Source organism: Coenobita brevimanus, chromosome 40 (genome assembly GCF_032717465.1).
Source record: "Coenobita brevimanus isolate Jiangsu-jjx chromosome 40, ASM3271746v2, whole genome shotgun sequence".
In the NCBI taxonomy this organism is placed as follows: Eukaryota; Metazoa; Arthropoda; class Malacostraca; order Decapoda; family Coenobitidae; genus Coenobita; species Coenobita brevimanus.
The window spans coordinates 18,394,441-18,421,231 of record NC_136993.1 but is presented as its reverse complement, the minus strand read 5'-3'; the positions used below and the strand labels follow the sequence as shown (position 1 = coordinate 18,421,231).

General features: G+C 39.7%; 1 protein-coding gene across 1 annotated transcript in view; it reads right to left on the bottom strand.

Annotated features, from left to right (window-relative positions):
* LOC145396976 (glutamate receptor ionotropic, NMDA 1-like) overlaps window positions 1-11,782 on the bottom strand; it is a 179,406-nt gene extending 167,624 nt beyond the window's left edge. Inside the window, exon 1 of the mRNA XM_080270206.1 lies at window positions 11,721-11,782. Within this exon, the coding sequence (XP_080126332.1) occupies window positions 11,721-11,782 (62 nt within the window). The remainder of the gene's footprint in view (window positions 1-11,720) is intronic.
* Window positions 11,783-26,791: the final 15,009 nt, after the last annotated feature.

The window sequence follows — 26,791 nt, the reverse complement described above, 5'->3', positions numbered from 1 at the left end:
TCGATTTTACTCAACTTTGTAGGGACTTTTAGCAGAATAAAATATCGCCATTTAACCCTTTCACTAACCGAGATCTTTCCCAGGATGAATATTGTTGTCAGGAAGAAGCAAGAATAATATATGCTATCGCATTCAAGGTATTGGATCCGTAACCCCTGGCATTATGTCGTTCGTATTTTTGCCATCTGAACATAGGGCTCATATCCCGTTCCCTGAGTCCCATTACTCCGCCTGCGTAAAGTACCTCACACTTTAACGTGTCACCGCTATGGAGCTAATACTGCCGTCCATATTGAATATATGCTGGGCTTTCCTCATTTAAGACTAGTGTCACAGAATTAATAATAATAATAATAATAATAATATTAGTATTATTATTACTATTATTTATTTATTTTTTTTGGGGGAGGGGGTTATGTCGGTGGGTGTCGTGGAAATTTAGGCAAGTCTGTCTTAAAATTCGACTGATTAAACTCTTGCCTGCCGCAGTCTGGGATCGAGTTCACTTTCTCTCGGCTGGCAGACCACTTCTCCAGCCAATTAACCACCACTTATATTTTGCCTAGACACTTCACACCCAGTAACATGTCCTTGGCCGATATTCTTGTCGGTTGAGGAAGCTCTGTAACACCTTTTCCTGAGCCACTTATTTTACTTAATATAACTTACTCTTTTTCGTGTTTCATACGTTCTTCTATTACTGCCATACTTTGCATAGAAAACTTGCTAAAAGATATTTACCAGCCATATCCAAAAATAAATCGCTAAGGAAGAGGTGCTAGGAGCCTCCTTACCCGACGGGAATACGAACCTTATTGTCTTTAATACCTTCATGGTCGAGAAAACTCTAGTATTCTGTCGCAGGCAGTGCCTCCAATCCCATGTCATATTTTTCATGTTATTTTTCCCGTCTCCAAAACTACCTAAGTTAGCTTAGGAGAGACTGTTAGAAGTGGAGACTCGCTCAGTACTAGGAGCCTCTCCTCTGCTAAATATAATCGTCAGCGGGCAGCAGGAATAAAGCAGAAAGTATGTCATCAAACACAGGGGGTTAGGGCAACGGCTACATCTTCTGAAAGTGAATAGTATTGTTTGTTGGCTGTAAAGACGAAATATAAAACAAAGTTTTGGCGATGAAACGAAAAATGTTTGGCACTCCTCATTCAGTAAGAGAGCCCTTAGTCTCACTATATTCATTTGACAAAGGTCAGGGAAAATGAAATAAACGATACAGAATAGAAGCGATACAAATCAGGCTAGAATTTAAACGGCAAGTTGGAAACACAGCAAAGAACCCAGGTTCTATATCCCTCCAACCATTTGGGTCCATCCTTGGAGTGATTCTACACAAGTAAAACCCTATGTAGTCCAGAATTTTGGAGAGATAAAGAATTTAAAGTTTTACCCGCTTCTTTCCCACCTGTTGATTCCACTTATTACTCTGAATCAATGACGAAAGTGTTGACAGTTTTCGTAACACTAGTAATGCCGCCATAGTGAATGATTGACATGACTTTCTGTTTCTCCTTCTTCCACTGTCTTCCATGGAATGTTTTTTTTCCATGTTTGAATGTGTTTCACCAGGCATAATTGTGTGCCACAACAAGGAGAATGGAATGTAGGCTGTCGTCATATTAGCCTTAAATTGCCATTTCTCCCTCTTGGAGGCTGACCTATTACTAGTGATAAATTCATTACTGCCCATGGTTACTGCGCTTGAGATTTTGATAGCAGATTACTTAGCGCACCTCCCTCCACCAATCGGCTCACGGTTACGAAGTTCATTGGTTCAAACCTCGGAGTTTGCCCAAAACTTATCTTGGAAATGCACTATCCCCTCCCCTCTACACGACCGTGGGGACAACTATGTTGATACCAGAATGTGTAGAATATGTTATGGTGACAATGGGGAACGGCAATATTACCCTGTTCTGTCCCTAGGTTACAAACAGTAAGCTGCAAAAAATTAAAACCTCCACCAAGAATATACTGAAATATAACGAAAGTCTTACAACAAGTCTAAGGTGGGAAGGGAGGCCTAGGGTATTATGGTTAAAGTGACCATGAATGTTGTGTGCCAGTTGGGGTGTAAATGGAACCCACGAAAGTCTTACGTGACTCAAGTGAATGGCGAGAAGAGCAGCGTAGGGTGTGATGAAGCAGTAAACCCGCCACTATGGAGTGAGCTCCGATGCTGCACCCGCCAGGTTTTATAGCTGCTGCAAGAGCAGTGTTGTGCGCACATGTATACGTCACAATACTGATCTCTTTCCCTCAGACAATGGCTTAGGTTATTAAGAATGTCTTTTCCTGTTGCTGAAGCCTTTGCACTAAATCGTAATTTCTGCCTGACTAGGCTGAACACACACACACACACACACACACACACAGACACGATATAGATAGATATGTAGACAAGCAAACTGAAGAAATGAAAATAGAGACAGTAAGTACTTTCGTATATCACATCTTCCGACAGTGACATGAAGGTGAAGGCTATATATATATATATATATATATATATATATATATATATATATATATATATATATATATATATATATATATATATATATATATATATATATATATATATATATATATACTGTATATAATGGTAGATGGTGGCGACCATCATCCTCTCACTTGATGTAGTGCTGCCTACTTCTTCCTTATCCTTTATCATTCTTTTTCTGTGCCTGCCCTCCTCTCTTCCTATTTCTTCCATCTTTCCTGTTACTTCTTAATGCTTTTCCTTCCTTTACAGGTGGCTTTACACTGAGTGACAGGCCAAATGGTTTCCTGTAAGCCAAGAAACCATTTACAGCGCTGGGTGGTAACCATATAACCAAACCATATGTGCCCCCTACGTGTCAACAAGTGGGTTGGTGGAGGGTTAGTGCCCGTAAAACAAATAACTCGATGTCATATGGCACCCTTTCGGGATTATGGCGTCTGGCAATATATAGAGTACTGTATATATATATATATATATATATATATATATATATATATATATACACAGACAGACAGACAGACTGACAGACGCTATTATCCCTTAAGGAGAGGCTGTTAGTCAGTTCGTTTTTTTACGGGGATTGGCTATACAGTATATAACTATATATAAGGAGAGAGAGAGAGAGAGAGAGAGAGAGAGAGAGAGAGAGAGAGAGAGAGAATCAGTCATTAGTCATCATCCAACGCCAGTCATTTATCACCATCATCATCATGATCATCACCATCATCATCATCATCATCATCAATATCATCAATATCAGCATCATTAGCATGACAAATATCATCATCATCATCATCATCATCATCATCATCATTATCAGTCTTAATCATTTTCATTATCAGCATCATGAAGCACTGTCATCACCATCACCATCATCATAATCATAAGTCATCTATAATCAACCATCATCATTAATCATGATCATCATGATCATCATCGTCATCTTCATCATTATTGTCATTACCATCATCATCTTCACCATCATCATCAGTATCATCAATCATGATAATCATTATCAACATCAATCAAATATCAGTCATAATCGTCACTCATCAATCACCAACATCATTAGGATCATCACCATCACCATCATTACCATTACCACCATCACCATCAACATCATTACCATAATCACCATTACCATCATCACCATTACCACCATCACCATCAACATCATTACCATAATCACCATTACCATCATCACCATTACCACCATCACCATTACCACCATCACCATCAACATCAATACCATCATCATCAACATCTTGCATATCATCATCATCATCATCATCACCATCATCATCATCATCATTATCATCATCATCATCATCATCATCATCATCATCATCATTATCATCATCATCATCAATCATGATCAATCATCATCAGCATGATCAATCATCAATCATCATGACCATGATCATCATCACCATTGTCATCGTCATCAATAAATCACTAATATCATCATAATTATCATCATCAATATTATCATCATCATTCTCATCGTCATCATCACCTTAAGCATTATCATCATGGATCATTAATCATTATCATTATCATCATCAATCATGTACCATAATCATCAATATCATCCTCATCATCATTATCACCACCATCATCACCGTCACTATCGTCATCATCATTATCATCATCATCAATCATCTTTCATCAACCATCATCAGCAATTATGACGATGATGATCATTATCATCATCAACATCATCATCATCATTATCAATGATCAAGCATAAGTCATCATCACCATCATCATCGTAGTCATCACCATCACCAACACCATCAACATCATCACCATCATCGACATCTTCATTATCATCAATATTATTTCCATCAAACTTCATTAATCATCATTATCATCATCATCATCACCATCATCGTCGTAGTCATCACCATCACTTTCACCATCATCGCCATCACCACCCTCACCATAACCACCATCACAGTAGCCACCATCATCACCATCACCACCATCATCATCATCATCAATCATCAATATCATTATCATCACCACCATCACCATAAGCATCATCACCGTCACCATGATCACCATCATCACCATCATCGTCATCAACATTGTCACTGTCATCATAAATCATTAATCATCATCAGCAGCAGCTGCATCACCATCATCATCATCATCATTATCATCACTCTCATCACAAGTATCATTCATATCTTCAATATCAGTATCATTATCATTATCGTAAATAATCATCATCCATCATTATGAATATCATCGTTACCATCCACACACCATCATCACCATAACATTTATTATCGTCATCATATCAGAACGATCACTGTCGTCACCATTAATTATCAGTCGTCATCATTCATCAATCATCATCATTATCATCATCATCTTTATCACCATCACCATCATTATCATCAGTCACCATCAGTCAGCAATCATCACCATCATCAATCATCAATTATCAATCATCATCATCAACATCATCGTCATCACCATCATGACCATCATCATCAGTCATGCTTATCATCACCATCACCATCACAATTACCATCATAATTACGATCATCATCGCCATCGTCACAATCAATCATTATCAATAATCGTTAATATCACCACTAACATCATCGTAATCATCACCATTACCATCACCATCATCATCAATATTACCATCACCATCATGATGATGAATATCATGAATATCATCAATATCATCATCAATCATCATCAGTCATCATCATCATCATGACCTTCATCATCAGTCATGCTTATCATCATCACCATCATCACAATTACCATAAAAATTACGATCATCATCTCCATCGTCACGATCAATCATTATCAATAATCGTTATTATCATCACTAACATCATCGTACTCATCATCACCATTACGATCACCATCATCATCAATATTACCATCACAGTCATGATCATAAATATCATCAATATCATCATCAGTCATCATCAGTCATCATGATCATCATCATGATCATCATCATTATCACAATCATCATCACCACGATACATCATCAGTAGCATCGCCGCAACCATCACAATCATCATCACAATGATCATCAGCATCATAATCACCATCATTATCACCGTCATCGTCATCAATCATCAACATCATCATCGTCATCATCATCATCATCATCATTATCATCGTCATCTATCATCAATCATCATCAATCACCATCATCATCACCATCATCAACAACATCACCATCATCATGCCTTTCATTCAAGATGTAAAGCATTCCCCTGCCCAGTTGTTTTGTTTCCCAGCTTTCGTTTCCGCGCCTGTTATTTTGATATTCTCGGTCATTATATAGTGTATTTTTCTCACAGCTGAATGTAAGTTAGAACCATATCATAGCAAGTATAATACCTTTCATATTAGCAAAGGGTGTTAGTATATTGAAAGTGTATTCACCAGAGTTTTCTTTGTTTTGACTGTTTTCCCATCATCAGCTGTTTAAGTTTGGCGCTATATGGTCTAAGTACTCCATAATTGGTTGCTTGCTGTTTTGGTGGAAGCGATTAGCATTGTCTTGTGTATAAAGGTACACTTGTGTGTTAACAGTGTGTATGTTACCTCACCAGTAAAATAGTTTTTACACTGTATAAACAATTGTTTGCTGAGTGAAGCTTCGTTCAATTTTGATTTTTCCCACCATTCCATTATTTAAGTGAATAATTTTATGGCGTATTTCTACATTTCATAATAAGTTAGGTAACATCATAGCAACTAGATTTTCTGTTCTTTTTTCACTGATAAAGGAAGTTAGTGTATCTCCCTAGTAATGCAATATTTCATTTATAGCGTAAATTATACATTTGTAATAACATCCCTTATCCAGTTGTATTTTTTTTTTTTTTTTACATTTCTTTTCGTCGTATTTTTGAAATATTACCTCTCACAATGCCTTCCATCTTGAAGACCTGCCAGGAGTGTACTAGTCGTTTTGCTCCTCAGTATTTTTTGGATTACTTTTCATCAACGGTGTGAAAACTATGCGTCATGAGGATAGATCTAGAAGATGGCTTAACTGAATCGTGGGGAAATTACAGGGAACTCAAGGCAGAGCTCGGGACACTAAAGGAGTTCGTAGCAGCAAACGTAGGATTCAGTGACAATACTCAAGAGGGAAGACACTTGCAAACCGAGCCCGTACTGGCCTCTGCCCATCAGGCAGTTACAAAAGATAGTGTATCTTCCTCGCCCAGTGATTCCATACTTCCCTCATCAAGTAAAGTCCCCCTTACTACAGTAAGATACACCTCCCTATAACTACATACAATCACTACTAGATCCTTGCTAAAGTGGTTGACGGGAAGGAAGAGGTAAGGCTTACTGGGGACTCCACTCTTTGCGGTCAGCTGGAGGAATTTTGTGGACACGCCCCGAACAGCAGAAAGAGGCAAGGAGGTGGACTACGTGATATTACAGAAGCCTGCTATGAGGTCACAAAAGAAGCTAATGAGAAAACTCTACGTCATTGATGCCAGTACAAACAATTTGGAGCACAACATTTCGGAGGAACTGCTAGCAAAGTACATGAGATGATCAAGCAATTAAAATTAAAGTCCATTAATGTAGTAATATCTGGCATACTCCCAAGGATCAATCTGAAAACACCTTCTACAATAAGACCTTCAGCACAAATAACCGTCTTAACACTCTCTGCATGCAAGAAGGAGTCGGCTTCGTCAAACTGTGGGGCCATCTTTATGAGCAACATATTCTTTTCCAGAAAGATGGTCTCCATTTGAACTCAGTAGGAGCGGCACGGCTAGGTAGACTTTTACATGGTAAGGTTGCCCACTTCAAATAGTAAAAAAAACGGAGCAACCGGGAGCAGCAACTTCAACATAAATACTCATGAAGTCAGTTCATTAACTGTTTGGGACAGAATCAGAGTCTGCTATGTTAATGCAAGTAGTCTATGCAACAAATTTCAAGATTTAGAATCTCTTATTTATCTAGAAAATTATGTCATCGTTGGCATCACGGAGTCCTGGATTAACACATGTGACCACGACTTTTTGGCAGAATCCTCATTAACTGGGTACAATATTTTCAGCTGTGAGCAATCCCAGCATGCTGGTGGCGGTGTTTTACTATACATGAAAACTAGTCTCCACCCAGTTGTGCTATCCAAACCTATGATAACAACATAGATGCCACTTACTTTCAACAGAGTATTAACCTGCCCCGTCCCAGAGACGTGAATTCACGTCCTCACATGATGTGCACTCATATCCCGGAGACGTAAATTAACGCAGCAACATTGCAAGGTCCCTAATTTGCACAATTTTCAATTTAATTTGCACAATTTTCAATTTTCGCTACTGATTTTTGGCACGTATACACGGGACACCTTCCTCTACAAGATGCCAGGCAGGGACAATGCCTTACCCAGCATGACCTCCTCCCCCCCCTGCATGCCTTTTCTCAGCAATTCACCTGTTATCAGTGACCTGGCCAGTAAAGCCATGTCATGCCACGGTACGAAATTCAGGGCCAGAGTGATTCCCCAATCGATGACAATGTGGAGGACAAACATTAGAGGAAGAAACAGTCAGAAATGATGATCAGGTAATGTGGCAAAAAAAGGTCAGGATTGGTGATGAGTTAGTGTGTGAAACAATGCTTATAATGCCTATATTACCGTTTGAAAACCAATATACTCTCGTACTACATATAAATTCGTACCAAATAAATAAATAAATACCGTTTATGAGTGGTGTGGAATAGTTATCTTCCCATAGAACTCGTTTTCTTTGCAGCCAGCCTGATAGAAAACCCTGTAAGGTAAGGAGGTACTCCTACCTGGATCGAGTATTTTAAACCTCAGGTGAGCGATTTCTCTATGAATTTTTGATGTTTCTCACCAAAAGCGGATGTTTGAGGCAAAAAAAAAAAAGGTCCAAAAATGTTGGGACTGGGGCGTACCACTGCCCAGAAAACGTCGGGATGGGAGGGGTTAAATCTCATGAAATAAATATATGTCTCATTTATTGTCCTTCAGCACAGCCAACTGACTGAGAAGAAAAACTTTGTTAGTAAATTGTGGAAATTTGTTGTCAAGAGTATAGCATAATAGCATAATTTTTGGTGACTTTAATCTACCAGTAACAAAGTGGGGTGAAGCACTAACTGCACATTCAGGACAAGAGCTTTATGCAAATCTACAGCACGTAGAATACCCGATGAGAAGAAACAGTATCCTATACATCATCTTAACTACAAATGATGACCTAGTTAGCAATGTCAAAATCTGACCTGAGTTTAGTTCCAGTGACCACTGAATTATACAGTCTAATATTACTACTGAAAAAAGTGAAAGAAACAGAGGGCAAAGAGTCCCAGATTATCGTAGAGTGACTTTCACCAGACTCAGAGCGCTACTTACAATTACGAATTGGAGTCAAGTGACTGAAACAGATGACATAAACCAAACATGGGAAATTTTCACCAAAATTGTTAATGAAGCAGTAAAGTCATATGTACCACTACGTAACAGGCATCCAGCTGGTAATAGTAAACCAAAGTGGTGGTCCATTGAAAGTAAAAGTAGCTTAATAGCCAAAAAAAAACATGCTTACCACAAAATACAGATGATAAATTAGAGTACGAGATTCTACGTCACATATATAAAAGACTTATCAAATGAAGCAAGACAGCAATGGAAATCCACATTGCTAATATGTGCAAAACAAATCCTAAACGATTTTACAATTACATTAGAAAGAAAAAGGTTATAGCTACATCAACAGGCCCTCTAGAAACGAACAGTAACACACAGAAAATGAGGTTGAAATGGTGAACATTCTTAACAATTATTTTTGTACAATAGACAACACCACCAGAAGCCTATTGTCGCCCATAAACCAGGCAAATAGCATCCACAATAGCGTTATCCTTTCAGCCATAAATAGTACAAAAATATATAAAAAATTCAAGCCTTATAAAGATATCACTGAGAATTCTCAAAGAAGCAAAAAATGAGTTATTGTGGCGACTCTTTCTTATTCAGTAAATTGTTAAGTAGCCTACTGGGAAAGTCCATGCGAATGGAAACTAACAAATGAAACTTCCATTTTCGAAAAAGAATATAATTCACTCCAAGGAAATTACAGACCAATCAGTTTAACATCAGTAGTGTGCAAATTAATTAAGACAGTAATAAGACATAAAACCGTTAATTATCTAGAGGAAAATAATATAATTAAAGACTCGCAACATGGATTCAGACATTGACGTTCATGCTTAACTAACTTACTGTACTTCTTCCGTGATTTTTAGAAATCGTATGACGACTCAAGGGCAGTAGATATATTTCCTCGATTTTCAGAAAGCATATGACACTCTCCTTCACATGCATCTCATAAGCAAAATAGAAGCCCATGGAAAAAAGGAAACAAGCAGAAATGGTTACAAGACTGGCTTTCAGACCTAAAACAACGAGCTGTGATAAATGGAAAGGAAATCAAATGGTGTAATGTGATTAGTGGCATTCCCCCCGGGCTCAGTACTGATACTTTATATTATCTACATAAATGACATAGATTACCATCTAAATTGTAAAATGTCCAAATTTGCAGACGATACTAAAATAACCATTAAAGTAACTTCAAATTTACAGTGACAGCAGTTACAAAATGACCTTAATACTTTGGCAAGCTGGACAGATGAATGGCAAATGAAATTCAACATAGAAAAATGCAAAGTACTTCATACTGAGAATAACAACATCCATGTGAATTACAAGATGAACAATATCGAGCTGTCAAGTACAGAAAATGAAAAAGGATTCTGGTATGACAATATGAAATGACCTAAGAACGAGTAGGCAGTGCAACAAGGCAGCTAAAACTGCAAACAAGTTGGTGGGTTTTATTGAGAACTTTCGCGTTTAAATCGGAAAAAGTCACACTTGTCTAGTACAACTCACTATTGTGCCCCCACCTCAAGTGCTGTGTGCAGTTCTGATCCCTGTACTACAGAGAGGGCATAAAGAAATCAGAGAAAATATAATGAATCACAAAAATGATACCATTACTGAGAAACAAGCCATATGAGGAACGCCTTGAAAAACTAAATTATTTAGCCTAACGAAGTGCAGGTTAAGAGGTGACCTTACTGATGTTGTCAAAATCATGAAGGGATATGACAACATAGAAATGAATAAATATTTTCAAATAGACCAGTTGCATCAAACCAGGAGTAATGGCTCCAAAACTATGGGAAAGCATTTCCATTCCCATGAAGTAAAATACTTCTTCATCAACAAAGTTGTAAATATCTGGAACAGATTACCCTCAGATACCATTACTAGTATCTCAGTTAAGACATTTAAAAACAAAAGAGACAAGTATTTGCACGAGATTTCTCAGCTGACTTTATTTCTTTCCGAATAACTCACTTTTACCAGCTCTGTATGGGTTCATTCCCTTCCTGTGAACAAGACACCCCATAAACTTAACATCCCATTATATGGCGTTGTGTAATGTCATTATATATTTGTCAATTTATTAAATGCAAATAATGTAATATAATCACAGACTATGATGTGGACAGATAGCCCCGAGTTAATGGTCACTATTCTTACTTTCGACCTGTGATGGGTTGTGGATCACTGAGGGTCCTTGTTAGTTAAATGACCACCATCAGGATTTTTATAATGTACCAGGGGTCACTGCTTCATCAGGTAACTTGTGTACTTGTCCTGCACAGGAGAGTTCCTTGTCACAGTGGAGTGAATGGAGCTGGGGCCTGATTGACTGCTGCCCACCTTAAAAGTCCCATGCAAGGCTGCTGCACCACCCCTGAACATTCACATTGTGCACCATGCAATTTCCACTCTGTGTCTATAGACACCCGATTAACTCAACTTACGCGTATATAGTGTCACACTGTTTTTAATTATTCATTTGACTTTATTCCTTTCTCTTTCAGGTTATCCAAAGTGGTAGCTTATAGATAAAATATTATAGAATGTAAGTTTTCCTTTTCGGTCTTTCCTATGAAACAGCCATGGTGCTTTGAATGCTGGAGAACAGAATATAGCCTATACCACATTACTGCTCTGCCTCAGAGAAGTGTGTGTGGTGTGCTGCCAACCATGCCTCAAGGACTTGCCCATATCACACCCTTTCACCACCCATCACTGCTTTTACCACTTTTACTTTGAAACCGTTACACTTACCTGGACGAGACACCTCGCAGTGATGTCCTTGTTTTAATATGCAAGGATTCAATGTGTGGCATGATTATACCAGACGCTCATGCCCTGCCATGACTCCTAGAGCTGCATTACCACATGCACCACCACAAACATTATCACTGTCACCTGGTTCAGCCTTCTCACCTTCCTCTTCTTCCACTCCCAATTCTGCACAAATACTTGCCCTTTGTGAAGCCGTTGCCTCTCTGATGTCTCGGTGCACAGCATTTATGGCATGCTTTGATGCCACTGAGGGACACATCGATGACTTGATCAGTCAGCACACCAGCACCAAAAGCACACTGGCTTCTCTTGTTGAGTCTCATCAGGTTATCATCACTACTGTCATCACCCTCACAAAGAAGATGGATGCTATTGCCTCTCACCTTGAAAGGATCAGTGATCTATCGACAAAGGACCCCTTACATCCTACATCACAAGGCAGTGCTTGTGCTACCTCCTGATCCCTGCCTAGCCCCCGGAAGCCTAAACCTAAACTTTGCTAACAGAATGCCGCATCATGTTTGGAATTCCTGTGGAATCAGATGTCAACCGAAACATCGTTCACTCAAGAGATATGTGTGCTGCCATCACCCACATGTTATATTCATTCAAGAAGCTTTTGTTGGTCTTCCTCTACCTGGGGAAGAGGCTCTCTCACTTACTGGCTACATTTCGAATGTTTGACTCACCAAGAATGGTCTCCTTAGTTACATTCATTCCTCCATACCACATCAACTTCTCTGCTGCTCTGTAAATGATGATGTGACCTTTCAGCCATTTGAGGCCACAGTAGGCAATGGCAGGATCTGCTTGTGTAACGTCCATTCTACCCCTGGAAGGATTAATCTCCCTGCCCTCCCTACTCCTACAATTCGTGGCATGATCTACATGGGTGACTTTAATGCCAGAGATCCTGCTCTGGGTGATCTCTCCCCTACTCCAAACTGTAATGGGTTTCCTCTCATTGAATACACCAGTCACTAAATACTCACTTGCTGGGACACTGGTGGTGCCACATACACTCATGGAGGCACTCTTGATCACATCATATCCTCAGGGCTTGTGCCATCCCACGTCAGGTGCCCTTCCATCCCTACCCTCTTCTCAGACCACATTACCCAAAGCCTCCACTTATCGCTCTCTGCTAGACCTTTTCCTCACAAGCACAGCCCTATGTGCGTCTCATATATGTCCAACCTCCTCCCCACATTCGATTTACAATCACCTGACAGCTTATATTCCTCCCCGGTAAACTCCATACATGACTTCTACAGTTGCTATGTTGCAAGATCACACTTTAAACGTCTCCCTGAATCTCATACTTCGACACTTTGTCAGCCCATCCTCCCAGCAGAGAGGAAGATGGTGGCAGATGATCTCTCATTCCAGAGACAACTGACACCTGACCGTCTGCATCAGTACCAGGCATCAAGCAACGTCTCCAGCAATGTGTCTGTACTGAATTGTGGCGAAGTTCACAGATAGCATCAGCCGTCAGATGAGTGCTGGCTCCATGTGGCATCTAATAAACAAGGTTTTCAGGAAAAAAAACCCTCCAGTGCTCTCCACTACAGTCCAGTTGAGTATGCACAAGATCATCTTAACCCCTACAGTACTATGACTGACGATTGTCAGTTTACAAGTTTGCCACATAGAGCCGTATGACTTATGATCATAGAATGTCTGTCAAACATTGATGAGTACTAAGCCAGCCCCTTTTATGACATAAATGGTTCCAACCCAATCAGAACTAGGGGATGAGGTGGTGGCAAGGAAGTTCCTGCCCCCTCACCAGATCTGTTTGGGCCCTTCCTTCCCTAGCCACTTCACCTCCCTCTGATTGATTGGATACAGTCTGCTCTGTCCCCTCCCATCAAAACTACTCACCAATACCACATGTTCATGGTAAAGGGGGATGTCTCATGCCCACACACCTCCCTCTCAAGTCCCCCTCTCCTCCACCTCCCTCCACCCCCCCCCCTTTATAATAAATGATGCTGCCATTTCCCTGTTACAATTGCCTTGTGTGTGTTTCCTCCCACCATAATACTTCCCACACCACCTCCCCTGCATTGGGGGGGTGTCTCATTCCCCCCTCACCCCACCAGAGACTCCCCACCCCACCACCACCTTCCTCCCATTCTATCCTTGGTCCCAAGTATGACATGGTAATTTCCCTGCCATGATCGGCCTGCGTCCGTCTACTCTCACCATTTTGTTGTCATCTCATGCTGCCTCCTGCACCTAGTTTCATCAACAGAATCATATTTTACATTGACTTCATTGATTTTGGTAAGGCTGTGTAGCGAAAATTAGGTCTTTGCCAAATTTTTCAAGTTTGGATTTTTTTTCTCTTTTTCTTTTTTGTCATGCTGATTCCTGCACCTAGTTTAATCAATGGAAACCTATTTTACATTGATTTAATTGATTTTGGTAAGGTTCTGTAGCAATTTTTTTTTTTTTTTTGCCTGATTTTTCGAGTCTTGAAAATTAAATTATTTGCTCTTTTTTTTTTTACTCATGCTGACCCCTAAACCAAGTTTCATCATTAGAAACATATTTTACATTAATCTCATTGATATTGGTAAGGTTCTCTAGGGAAAATTAGGTATCTGCCGATTTGTTCATTTTCTAGCTTACTACCAAGGGGGACTTTTATATTTGATGGGTGGTTTTGCGGTAACCATTAGGGGTTGGACTCTGACATTGGCATTTTTAGGTGTGTATATTCAAGCTCTTCAAGTCTGTAAGAAAAAATTCTTACTTGGTAAAAGTTGAAAAATTGACCCCTAACTGCGGCTGGGGTGGAACATAGCTTCAAGAATGCGGTCTTTAGGGGTTAATACATGGTTTGAACAATCACAGGCACTCAACCTTCCTGTACATATTCAAGCTGCACTCTATCCAGCAAAATGTCTGCACACTCTGTCTGATGGCTGCATTGCTTGAGGCAGATGAAGATAGTGACATGCTGAAAACTGAGGACGAATTGCGGCATGCTCTCATTAGGAGTAAGGCAACAGCTTCTGGGGATGATGGCATCACTTACCGTGTCTTTCATCTACTCCTGAAAGTCCCTGGCAATCCCCTGCTACAGGTCTATAATCTTTACTTCCATAAGGGATATGTGCCACATGCCTGGACCTCCAGCACAACTGTGCGCATTCCGAAACCTGTTACTGACAAATTGAGGCCTATTTCCTTCACTCCCTGCTTCAGCAAGGTGCTCGAATGGATCTTTCTCACCCATCCCATGTTTCAGGTGGAGGATAAACTCTCACCCAGACTGTATTGTTTATTGCCACAAAGAAGTACACATCACTATCTAGTGAAACTCTATACCTTCCTCTGCCCCACCAGTGTTATAGCATGCACTGATCTTCAAAGTGCCTTTGATGTTGCAAACAAAGATATCCTTGATCAGCCGTTGAAATTTGGTGTCCAGGGAAACTTCTTGCAATAGGTACCGTGTTACCTCCGTAACAGAATCTTTTAACCCATTAACTGCACATGGCAGCTTTTTGGAGGTGTCTGTGGTGTGCAGACATAGAGGTAAAAATGAAATTTCCCTAAGGCCAAATTTTGTCTTAGGAATTGAGAGAACACATGCCAAAGTCTATAGTAACGAAATATTAACTCAATATTTACCTTGGTAAAGCCATGGTTGAACATCGAAGTGTCTGATTCCCTATTGGAATGTATGGTTAACGTTTTCTTTTTCTTTTTCTTTTTCGGTTTCGGTTTTGAAGGCTGAAACGTGCTTGCATGGGTCGGCCTTGGTCACCATGGCACTATATTCGAAATTCACCTGCGCAGCCAAAGCTGTAATGAGCATTTGCACTCGGAACAGCCCAGGCTGTATAGAGCAGTCGCACTTGGAACAGCCCAGGCTGTATAGAGCAGTCGCACTCGGAACAGCCCAGGCTGTATAGAGCAGTTAACAGGTTAAAGAACGTGCGCAACACCTCCAAGGCCTTTGAACTCGGCATTCCACAAGATGATGTTCTAAGCCAATTTCTTTTTAATGTCCTTATGCACCAGTTCCTTTCCCTTCCTTCCAACATTTTCGGAACCACTTTTACCTGTTATGCTCATGATATCTTCATTTACTCCAGCTTTCCAGAAGATCATCAGTGCTCCTCCAGACAGTCTACCAATCACCTACTTGTGGCTTCATCTTCTCCCCGGAAAAAAGAATCTTATCTCCCCTCAATCCACGAATGCTTCCAGAATTCGCTATATGAAAGAGTGTCATCCCCCTGTGCTGGCAGTACCTTTACCTGGGTGCTCCTGTATGGATTACCCCAACCATACCTGTAAGACAATGTGTTCATCCCATCGTCCAAGACCTCCTAGATCAGCTGCAACAGCATTTAATTCCCCTCAAGAGGCTCACCAACAATGCTGCAGGAATCTCTATCCCCGTGGCCTGAACTATCTGCATTGTAGTCATACAATTTGTTGTCAATCACCTCTCCCCTTCTGTCGGTCAACTCCCGAAGACGTCCTTGGAACCAATTAAAATTTTTCAGAACAAAGTAATGTACTGTACTACATTCTGGGCTGTCTTCTTTCCACTAGAATAGTGAACATGCAAACTGAAGTCAATCTTCCCTTCCTCGTTGAGAGAATATATCCCACTGTCTCTTACTTTTGCATCAAATGCCTTCCTTCTCATCTTGTCCCTCATTTTTCCTGTGTCATCTGAACGTCATTCAATCCCATTGCACCTCAACCTTCACTTCGGCCCGGAGTCCGCATCCTCGTTAATACAGCCTGTTCCATCCACCAAAGACTTGATATTAATGTTCCTGTGGCAGTAAATCATGGTCCCCTTCCCGGGAGGATTACATATCTTAAAGTCTGCTTTACTCCTACCTCCAAGGCACACCTACCACTCCCCCAGAAACAATTAGCTTTGGAGACCATCACCAGAGTGTCTTCCTGAGTTCCTACTGCGCATCATCTCTGCATTGATAGATCGCTGCAAGCAGATGGGAGTACTGGATGCGGCATCTACTCACCTGATTTGGACCCACCGGAAGGAGGCTGGGTTGACTGCAGACTACCGAAAGCATCTAGCTCTACGTCCTGCGAGCTACAGGGACTAATGCATGTAGTTAGTCTACTCTCTCAGTGAAGATTGAATTGGTTATTTCTGTAACTCTCAGCCTGCCCTTCAAGCCAACTCGTCTCCAAAACCTACATGCCACTGCTTAGTTCAACAAATCTTACTCCATTTAGTTTCAGTTCATGAAAATTCTCTTACCATACAGTTCTTGTGGATTCCTTCACATGTCAGAATTGCAGCCAGTGACACTGTTGACCTCGCAAAAAATGTCTGTGAACTGCCTCTTCCTGATGATGGTACATCCTCCCTCCTTTGCTACAAAAAGAAGATACATTCAGCTGCTGTTCTTCCTAAACTCCATTGCCGGAATGCTGAGTGGACTCAAAGTGTGTTCATCCAACACTAGGACCACTTCTGTCTCCCTCATCCCGAGTATTATCAACAAGGCCTTACTGTTTGCAGGCACAGTGTCGTGTCTGCTCGCCTTCAGCTAGAATATCGCCCTGTCTCACTGTTTCTGGGGCAGGGGACGTGCCTCACTTCTCCTCCTGCAAACTATGTGACCGTCCTAACGCCAACAACCTTCAGCATTACTGTCTTGAGTGTCCCACAATCAGGGACCTACTGCCTCAGGGACAGTCCGTGACTGCTATATGTAATTATCTACTCACAGACACATCATTTAGACATCATTCTAGCGCGATATCCCCACTTTGGTGGTTACTAACTCCTGTGTTATAAACTCTGATATTTCTGTATGACAAAACAGCGTGCCCTGCACGACACGAGTTTCTGTGTACATAATACTTGGCCTCATGGTCCTGTCAGTAGGTCTATCGTCCATTGGGCCTAATAAATTCATTATAACAATAATCGTAGTCATCATTAATCATCAAAAATCTTTATCAGTAATCATCATTATCATCATAACCATCATTATCATCATCATAACCATTACCATTACATCGCCATCAAGATCATCAATATCATATCATCATCAGTCATCAACAATCATCATCATCACCATCATCATCTTCATCATCACATCTATCACCATCATCATCGTCGTCATCATCAACCCCCTTACCATCATCATTACCACTATCGTTGTGATTATTATTTAATCATCATTCATCATTATCATTATCATCATCATTACCATCATCAACCTCGTCATTTTCATCAGTATCATGATTGTCATTACCACCATCATTATCCTCGTCAATCAGCAATCTTCATGATCATGATCATCTCCAATCATGAGTCATCAATCATCATCATCATCTTTATCTCCATGATCATCATTATCATTATCACCATCACCAACATCATTTTCATCATCATCAACCATCAATCGTGTATCATCATAATCACGATCTTCATCAACATCACCTCGGCCATTGTCCTCCTCCTCCTCCTCATCATCATCATCATCATTATCATCATGAACATCATCAACAACTTCATCATTATATTCATCATCAGTCATCATCAGTCATCAATCATCAGTCATCAATGATTATCATCATCATGATCATCAATCATCAGTCGTCATCTTCATTATAATTATTCATCATCCTCAAGATCATCATCATGAGCATCAGCAGCATCACCATCATCATCATCATCATCGACATCATCAAGTCATTAATCTTCAGTCATCATCATCATCATCATTGCCATCAACATCGCCATCACAATCATCAGTCATCATCATCATAAACATCATCGTCAATCGTCATCAATCATCAAACATAAGGAATCATTATTGTCATCATCATCATTATCATCATCAATTAACGAACATTATAATCATCATCATCATCATCATCATCATCAATTATCGAATAATATAATCATCATCAGTCTTCATCATCACAATCACCATAATCGCCATCACCATCACAATCCCAATCATCATCGTCATCAATCATCTTCATCAATCATCGTCATCATCATCATCAACATCGTCGCCGTCGTCAATCATCATCGTCAGTCATCATGAATTATTATCTTCATCATTATCAATCAACAGTTATCATCATCAACATCACCATGAACATAGCCATCATCATCATGATCAATCTTATCAATATCATCAATATCATCATCATTATTATCAATCATCAACATCATCATCAATCATCAGTCATCACTATCCTTCTCCTGCTGATCATAATCACCATCACAGTCATAATCTCCATCATCAATACTACCATCACCATTCCCATCACCACCATCATCATCAGTCATCAATCGTCATTATCACAGTCATTATAACATTCACCATCATAATCAACATCAACAATATTATCATCATCATCATCATCATCATCATCATCACCATCATCACCATGAACACGATCACGATCACCATCGTCATCATTATCATCGGCATCGGCATCATCAATCAGTAATCATCAGTCGTCATCATCAATCATCATCATCATATTCATCATCATCATCGTCATCGCCATCACTATCACCATCATCATCATCATCATCATCATCATCATCAATATCATATCATCATCATCCATCATCATATGTATCATCATCAGAAATAATCAGTCATCATCATCAGCAACAGCAGCAGCAGTATCACCACCACCATCACCAACCTCTTCATCATCATGATCATCATCTGTATCAACAGTATTATCAACATCATTACCCTCATTTTCATCATTGACAGTCATCATCATCATCATCATCATCATCAGTGATCATCATCGTTATTAATATCTCACCTTCGTCATCACCATTACCATCACTCTCACCATCACCAACATTATCATCATGAACAACATCATTATCATCATCATCATCAGTCATCAGTGATCAGCAACCATCAATCATCATAATAATCATCATCACCATCACCATACTTATAATCATCTTCATCATGAATATCATTAGTATCATCATCATTATGAATAACATTAGTATCATCAATATCATCATCATTAGCACACAATGACCATTATCACCACCCCCATCAATATCACCATCATTATCATTAGCATCATCAACACTGCCATCGTCATTATCATTAAACACCAGTGATCTGTACTCATCATCAATAACCATCATCATCATTATCATCACCATCGCCATCACCATCACCATCATTATCATCATGAATCATCATCAATTAATCATCATCATCATCATTCATCATCATCATCACCATCGTCATCATCAATCATCAGTCATCATCAATAATCATCCTTATCATCATCATAATCACAATCATCATAATAATCATCATCATCACCATTACCATCACCATGACCCATGACCGTCACCATCACAGAAATCAATATCATATTATCATCACCATCATCATCATAACCAACACCATCACCATGATCATCATCACCATCACTCTGATCATCATCATCATCGTCATCATCAGTCATCAGTTATCATAAGTCGTCAAACATGAATCATCATTGTCATCATCACCACCATGATCATCACCATCATTTTCATCATCATCAATATCATCAATATCATCAGTACCACCAATGTCATCATCATCATCACCATCATCAGTCTTCATCATTTTCACCATCATCATCAATCATTAATTATTATCATTATCACCGGCATCAATATCACCACCATGAATATAACCATCATCATCATCATCGTCATCTCAGTCTCTATCATCAATCATCTGTAATCAACAATCATCATCAATCATGATCATGAACTTCATCATTGTCTTCATCATCACCATTACCATCGTCTTCATCATCATCAATATCATCAATCATGATCATCAATACAATCAATCAAGCATCAGTCATCATCATTAATCGTCAGTCATCATCATCATCATCATTATCATCATCATCATCATCATCATCACCATCATTATCATCATCATCATTATTATCATCATCATCATCACATCACCATCATTATCATCATCGATCATCAATCGCCAGTCACCATCATCAATCGTCTGTCATCATCATCATCACCATCATCATCACCATCACCATCACAGTTATCATCATCATCATCATCTTCATTAATATCATCAGTTTCATCAATATCATCATCAGTCATCATCACTTATCATCAAGAGGATCATTATCAATCATCATCATCATCATCATCATCATCATCACCATCACCATCACCACCACCATCATCACTGTCACCATTATCATCATTGTTATCCTCTTCGTCATCATCATCAATCATCAATCATCACTCATCGTCATCATCATCATCATCATCACCACCACCACCACAATCACCATTACCACCAATGCCATCTTTATCATTACCATCATCATCATCATAAGCATCATCATCATCATCATCATCACCACCACCTACACCACCACCACCACCATCACCATTACCACCATTGGCATCATTATCATTACCATCATCATCATAAGCATCATCATCGTCATTGTCATCATTCTTCAATCACCATTCATCATCATCATCATCATCATCATCAATATCATTAATATTATCATGATCATCATTCATCTACATTATTACCATCACCAGCACTATCGTTATTATTATTACAATCATCTTCATGTTCAATCATCATCATCGTGCTCATCATGATCATCATCATCAATTATGATCGTGATCATCACAACCATTATCATCATCAATAAAATCATCTTCATTATAATCACCATAATTCATCATCATCAATATAATCACCATCATTATCATCAATATAATCATCATCATAAATATAATCATCATGATCAATTATCATGATCATCATCATCATAATCATTACCATTATCAGTCATCAACATCATCTTTAATCATAATTACCATCATCATCACCATCATCATCATCATCGTCATAATCATCACCGTCATTACCGTCATCATCATAGTTATCATCATCATCATCATCACCTTCTTCTACTTCTTCTTCTTCTTCTTCTCCTTATTCCTTTCCTTTCTCTTACCCTTCTTCCTCTTCGTGTCTCCTCCTCCTCCTCTTCCCCCTCCTTCTTCTTTTCCATATTCTTCTCTCCTTTTCCCCTTTTTCTTGTCCTTCTTGTTATTCTTCGCCTCATTCTTCCATTTCTTCCCCTTCTTTTTCTTTTTCTTCTTCTTCTTCATTTCTTCTTCTTCTCCTCCTCCTCCTGCTCCTCCTCCTTCTTTTTCTCCTTCTTCAGACAATGTGTGGTCCAACCTAATTTCACCTGTAGCTCCTCTACTTGTTAACATAATGATGTTAACACAAATGTTTGTTAGTGATTCTGATTAGGTATGAGTCACGTAAATTATACAGTGGATGGAAGTAGGGAGATGTTTAGAGATCTATAGATTTTCCGGCGACGCAGCTCAGGCTCTTCAAGGTGCAGGAGTTGTCAGAGTCTATAGAGGTAAGCCTGATTTCCTCATATTTGTGAATTCATGTTGCAATGTTTAACATAAATTAAAATGAAGTCTCGGCTTGATGGACTATATAACAATAGTACTACATTTTATATATTTACATTTTTGTCAAACACACACACACACACACACACACACACACATTTAAATGGTCCGCAGCACTGCAGCCTGACTGGGCAGTTCATCTGCTGGATAATGTATAGCAAAATAATTTTTCCTTTCTATACAAAGTATCAGTCCTAATTCGTTGCTGTAAATTATTCTAAACTGAATCCATTTCTTTAAAACATGTGAATGATATTATAACTGGTGGTTAATCCTATTGACAGGGTGCTCATAAAAATCCAGCTATCTATTGCCAGACGCCTTAGTGGCCACAAAACAAATCGCCTCCATGTCGCCCTGTCCCCCGCCATTTCATTGCCCTGCTCCCAGCTTACACCGTCCTCTCTCATATACCTCTCCTCTCCGTCCCTCAATCTCATCTCCCTCTCCCCCCCTCCACCTCGCTCACATACACTCTCCTCCTCAGTCTCTCGCTCTCCATCCTCTCCACGCGTCCAAACCACCTCAGTGTGTTTCTCCTAACGCTTCCTACCACATCCACATTCACACCACAATGATCTTTCACTTACTCATTTGTCAGTCTGTCTCTCCCTGTGACTCCACATTCTCCTCTCAAATAACTTATTTCAACTGCTCTCACTCTTGACTTCTGTCCCTCAAACAAGGTCCAAGCTTCAATTCCATACGTTAGAGTTGCATCACAATATTTTCTTGTCGTAACTTTTTCACTTCTATGCTCACTTCCCTGTTTCTTATCAGTGCTTTCAAGGAACCAGCAACCTTTCTTCCTTGTAGCACCCTTTCAAGCACTTCACCCACTAAACTTCCATCCTTACTCATCACACTACCCAAGTACTTAAACGCACTCACATTTTCCATTTCCTCCCCATCCACCTCCACTGTACATTCACTGGATTCACTTCTCTCGAAGACCATAACTTTACTCATCCCTACATGCACCTTTAGATTCCGTTTCTTACACACTCTCCCAAACTCATAAACCAAACCTTGCAGCTCCCCTTCGTCTTCACCTAACAACACAGTATCATCTACAAACAACAGTACAGGTAGTTTCCAAACACTGCTCTCTCTCACTAGGGCCGCTCCAACATCCACTGCCCTACCTTGTATCCCTTTCATAAATGAAAATAAAAATAATAAACAAATATCAGAGGAATAAACCCAGATTAGATTCACATCACTACAATAATGGATACGAGGCTCCATTTCCAGCTGTATCAGATATGGAGGACAATGATATGTAAAGAGATAAAGCAAGAAGGTAGTATATGGAAGGGCATTTTAGAATCCAAGTCCTTTTCCTACATCCAATCAGCAATGCACGCTCCTACTTTCCACGCCTACTGCACCGTCAACTCAGGACCCGGGAGCAAAAGGTGACTGTAGAGCAGGAAGTGGCAGTCGCCACAAACAGTTCCAACCACCTGTCCACTGCTGGATTCTAGGAGGCGAAATAAAATGAGGTGGAGTGCATGTGATTCTACTGCAGCTTTACCAGATTCAAATCTTACTCATTGTTTGGTGCTGATGAGATGCCTACATGTGGTGATGCTCTGCACTCTGGCTGGAGTAGCTGCGACACTTAACAGGGAGTCACAATAACGTATTTTTTTCTGCACCTCGCCGTGGGAAGAATCCTGCCCAGACACCGGTAAGGCACTTTCTATCACATGGAGGCACCAGATCCCTACACAGTGATTTTTTATACTGTACGTGTTGGACGGCTCCACAGAATCAGTTGAGTACCTATGGCCGTCGAAACCCTTCGACAAGGCACTCGGTGTTAAGCAACAACTGCAAGAACTAGACAGAAAGCTATTATGTTCAATGGCAAATGACGATAACAAGCTAACCATGCAACTATAGTTTATTTTCGTTCATCCCTCTCTTTTTCTAAGGCTAAATTCCAGTGCTAATCAGCTGTTGCTTCCATATCGTGCCACTCCATGATATCAACATCTAGCTAAAACCTGGATATCGTAATGTAAAATTTTTAACACATCTCTTAGTCTGAAGGATGGAAGGCTGAACACAATGATGAACACAGCTTTGTATCTCGTACTCCATTCACAGCTATTCATTCATGCCTCACTCCAACTAGTCTACCATTCTCCTTACCCACTCCCACACGCCTGTTCTCCGCTACCCCTCGCCCACATATTCTACTCTCTCTCCCACCCAGTTCTGATTTATCTGGTAGCAAGGAGTAGGCCGGATGAAGATGGGAAGTTGAAACTCAAGTGATTATTACAGATTGTGAAAGTACAGTATTATAAATAGCAGGGTACTATACAACATTAATGACTGAAGAAAGATAACTTTTGTAAAATACGTCTCTGGTATGGCTGCCTTTGTTGCTAAAGGAAGACGACTTTCTATTAAAGGGAGGGAGGCTAGAAATTTTCTTCAAATTTAAATGGAATAATTTTTCGGGAGAAACTTTTCAGACAACCATTTAATTAAACTGTCGAGCTAAATAAAATTCATGCTGCGTAGTATTTGCTCCTTGAATCCAGGCGATTATTCTATTTATTTTTTCTTTTTTTTGGTTGAGACCAGGCAATCTTTTTCAGTAATGGAAAGGCATCGTATTGTAGGAGGTTTATGAAGGCATTTCTAAAAAGTATGACTAGAGCTTAATAAAATCTTCAGGTGTTGGCAAAAACATAATGAAAGAGATGTCTTTGAGTTCATTGGATCAATATCATTCATTCTTCCACTCTCTTCTTCCAAAGCACAGCTTGGTAGGGTATACAGCCAAGACAAAAATGCAAATGAGGACTAGGATGTAAAGCACGGCTATTCAACTGGTGGCTTGCGTGCCAAATCTGGCCCTTACGTCGCTTTTCATTGGCCCTCTGACAGACTCGGCAGAATGCAAATAAATAATAAAAAAAAAAAATGCATTTTATGTTCAACTGAGAAATGAGCAGCCCGACACAACGTGCCCAGCCCGACATGACACTGCCCAACCACGATGGTCTTTAGAGGATAATAACTTTTCTGTGTGAGATAGAGAAGAAATTCTTTCAGCAGGTAGTAGATAAATTCAAAATATTTTGTTTTTCGCTACATATTTATTCATAAGACCAAGGAATCCCCTTGGAATTCCAGCTTTCAAAAGGAATGTACCGAGGGCTTCAATTGACATCCTCCACTATGAAATCGAATAAAAGAAGATTTCATATTGTAACACTGTGTTTTCTTGCATGAATTCTAACAATTCAGTATCGGTTATTAAGCTCATAATATTACTTGAACATTTTTACTATGTTTAGGGGGTGAAATCAGCGAGGGTAATTGCCCAATTTCTGGCTTTTATCATTCGATCAATAGCCAAGCGTATACTAATGTAGTTCATTGACACGGCAAGTCGTGAGCAGAGATACACTGTGTGTGGTGAATCCTACAGTGCTTCACTACATGCACATCGAGAGAGAAAACGTGAGAAAGTAAATATTTTAGCTCAGTTATTATTTTGTTATTGTTCATCTGCCCCACCGGAAATGTTAAATATTTACACCAAGATGAAATTATGATATTCAAACGCTCATGAGCTCTTCACTTGCTCACAAAGCGCACTTTACTGGTATACGAATTTTTTGTTTCGTTCTATGAATAAATGAAGCCAAAATAAATGTATGGCCCTTCCGTCAATCTGAATTTCATACTCCGGCCCTACTCCTGAAGTACTTGAATAGCCCTGATGTAGAGGATGCCCTCCATATGGTCCATTTTTAGTGCAATCGCCATAATAATTTCACTGGCACCTCCTTTTTGGTACTCTGCTTCTGTGTGAAATAAGGCAAGTAAAACAGGTATGAAGATATTAAACTAAATTCTATTTTTTTTTTTTTTTAATTTTCATCACATGTAGCGTGAAGATTTTCGACACCTTGACTGTCATATGTTTTCAAAAGTTGAATAAAATCGTCTGGAGATGGCATATACAACACAGATACCCCATTTGGCTTGATAACTTAGGCTTCAGCTGTTCTATGCCGTCTTCCAAGCCAAAGTTCAGCCAGGAACATCAAGATACTTGCGATGCAACAGGTGGCCAGGATGTAGAACATGCCCTCCATATGGTCAATTTTCAGTGCGACCACCTCATTGCCTTCACCAACGCCTTCTCTTTGTCCTACTGCATTCTTCTGCTGGGTCTTCTGTTGCTGGAAATACCAGATAACAAAGGTGAAAAATATTTCATGACAAATTACATTTTTTTGACTTAAATATGTAGTGTACAGGTAGTTACTGCTTAATAATTTCAAAAGGCATTACTTATTGGCGAGTCTAGTACTTATAATTTAAATATTGTCTACAACTAGGTGGCTTTACCACGGAGACGGTGGCCACGAACAAATCCATGTTGCAATATCTCGACATCATCTCGCACTAGTTTCATTCATATACCTCTTTATCTCGTACCCCCATCTCATTCCCCCCTTCCCCTTGTCTTCCTCTGCGTCACTAAAAGAACGAGTAGTGA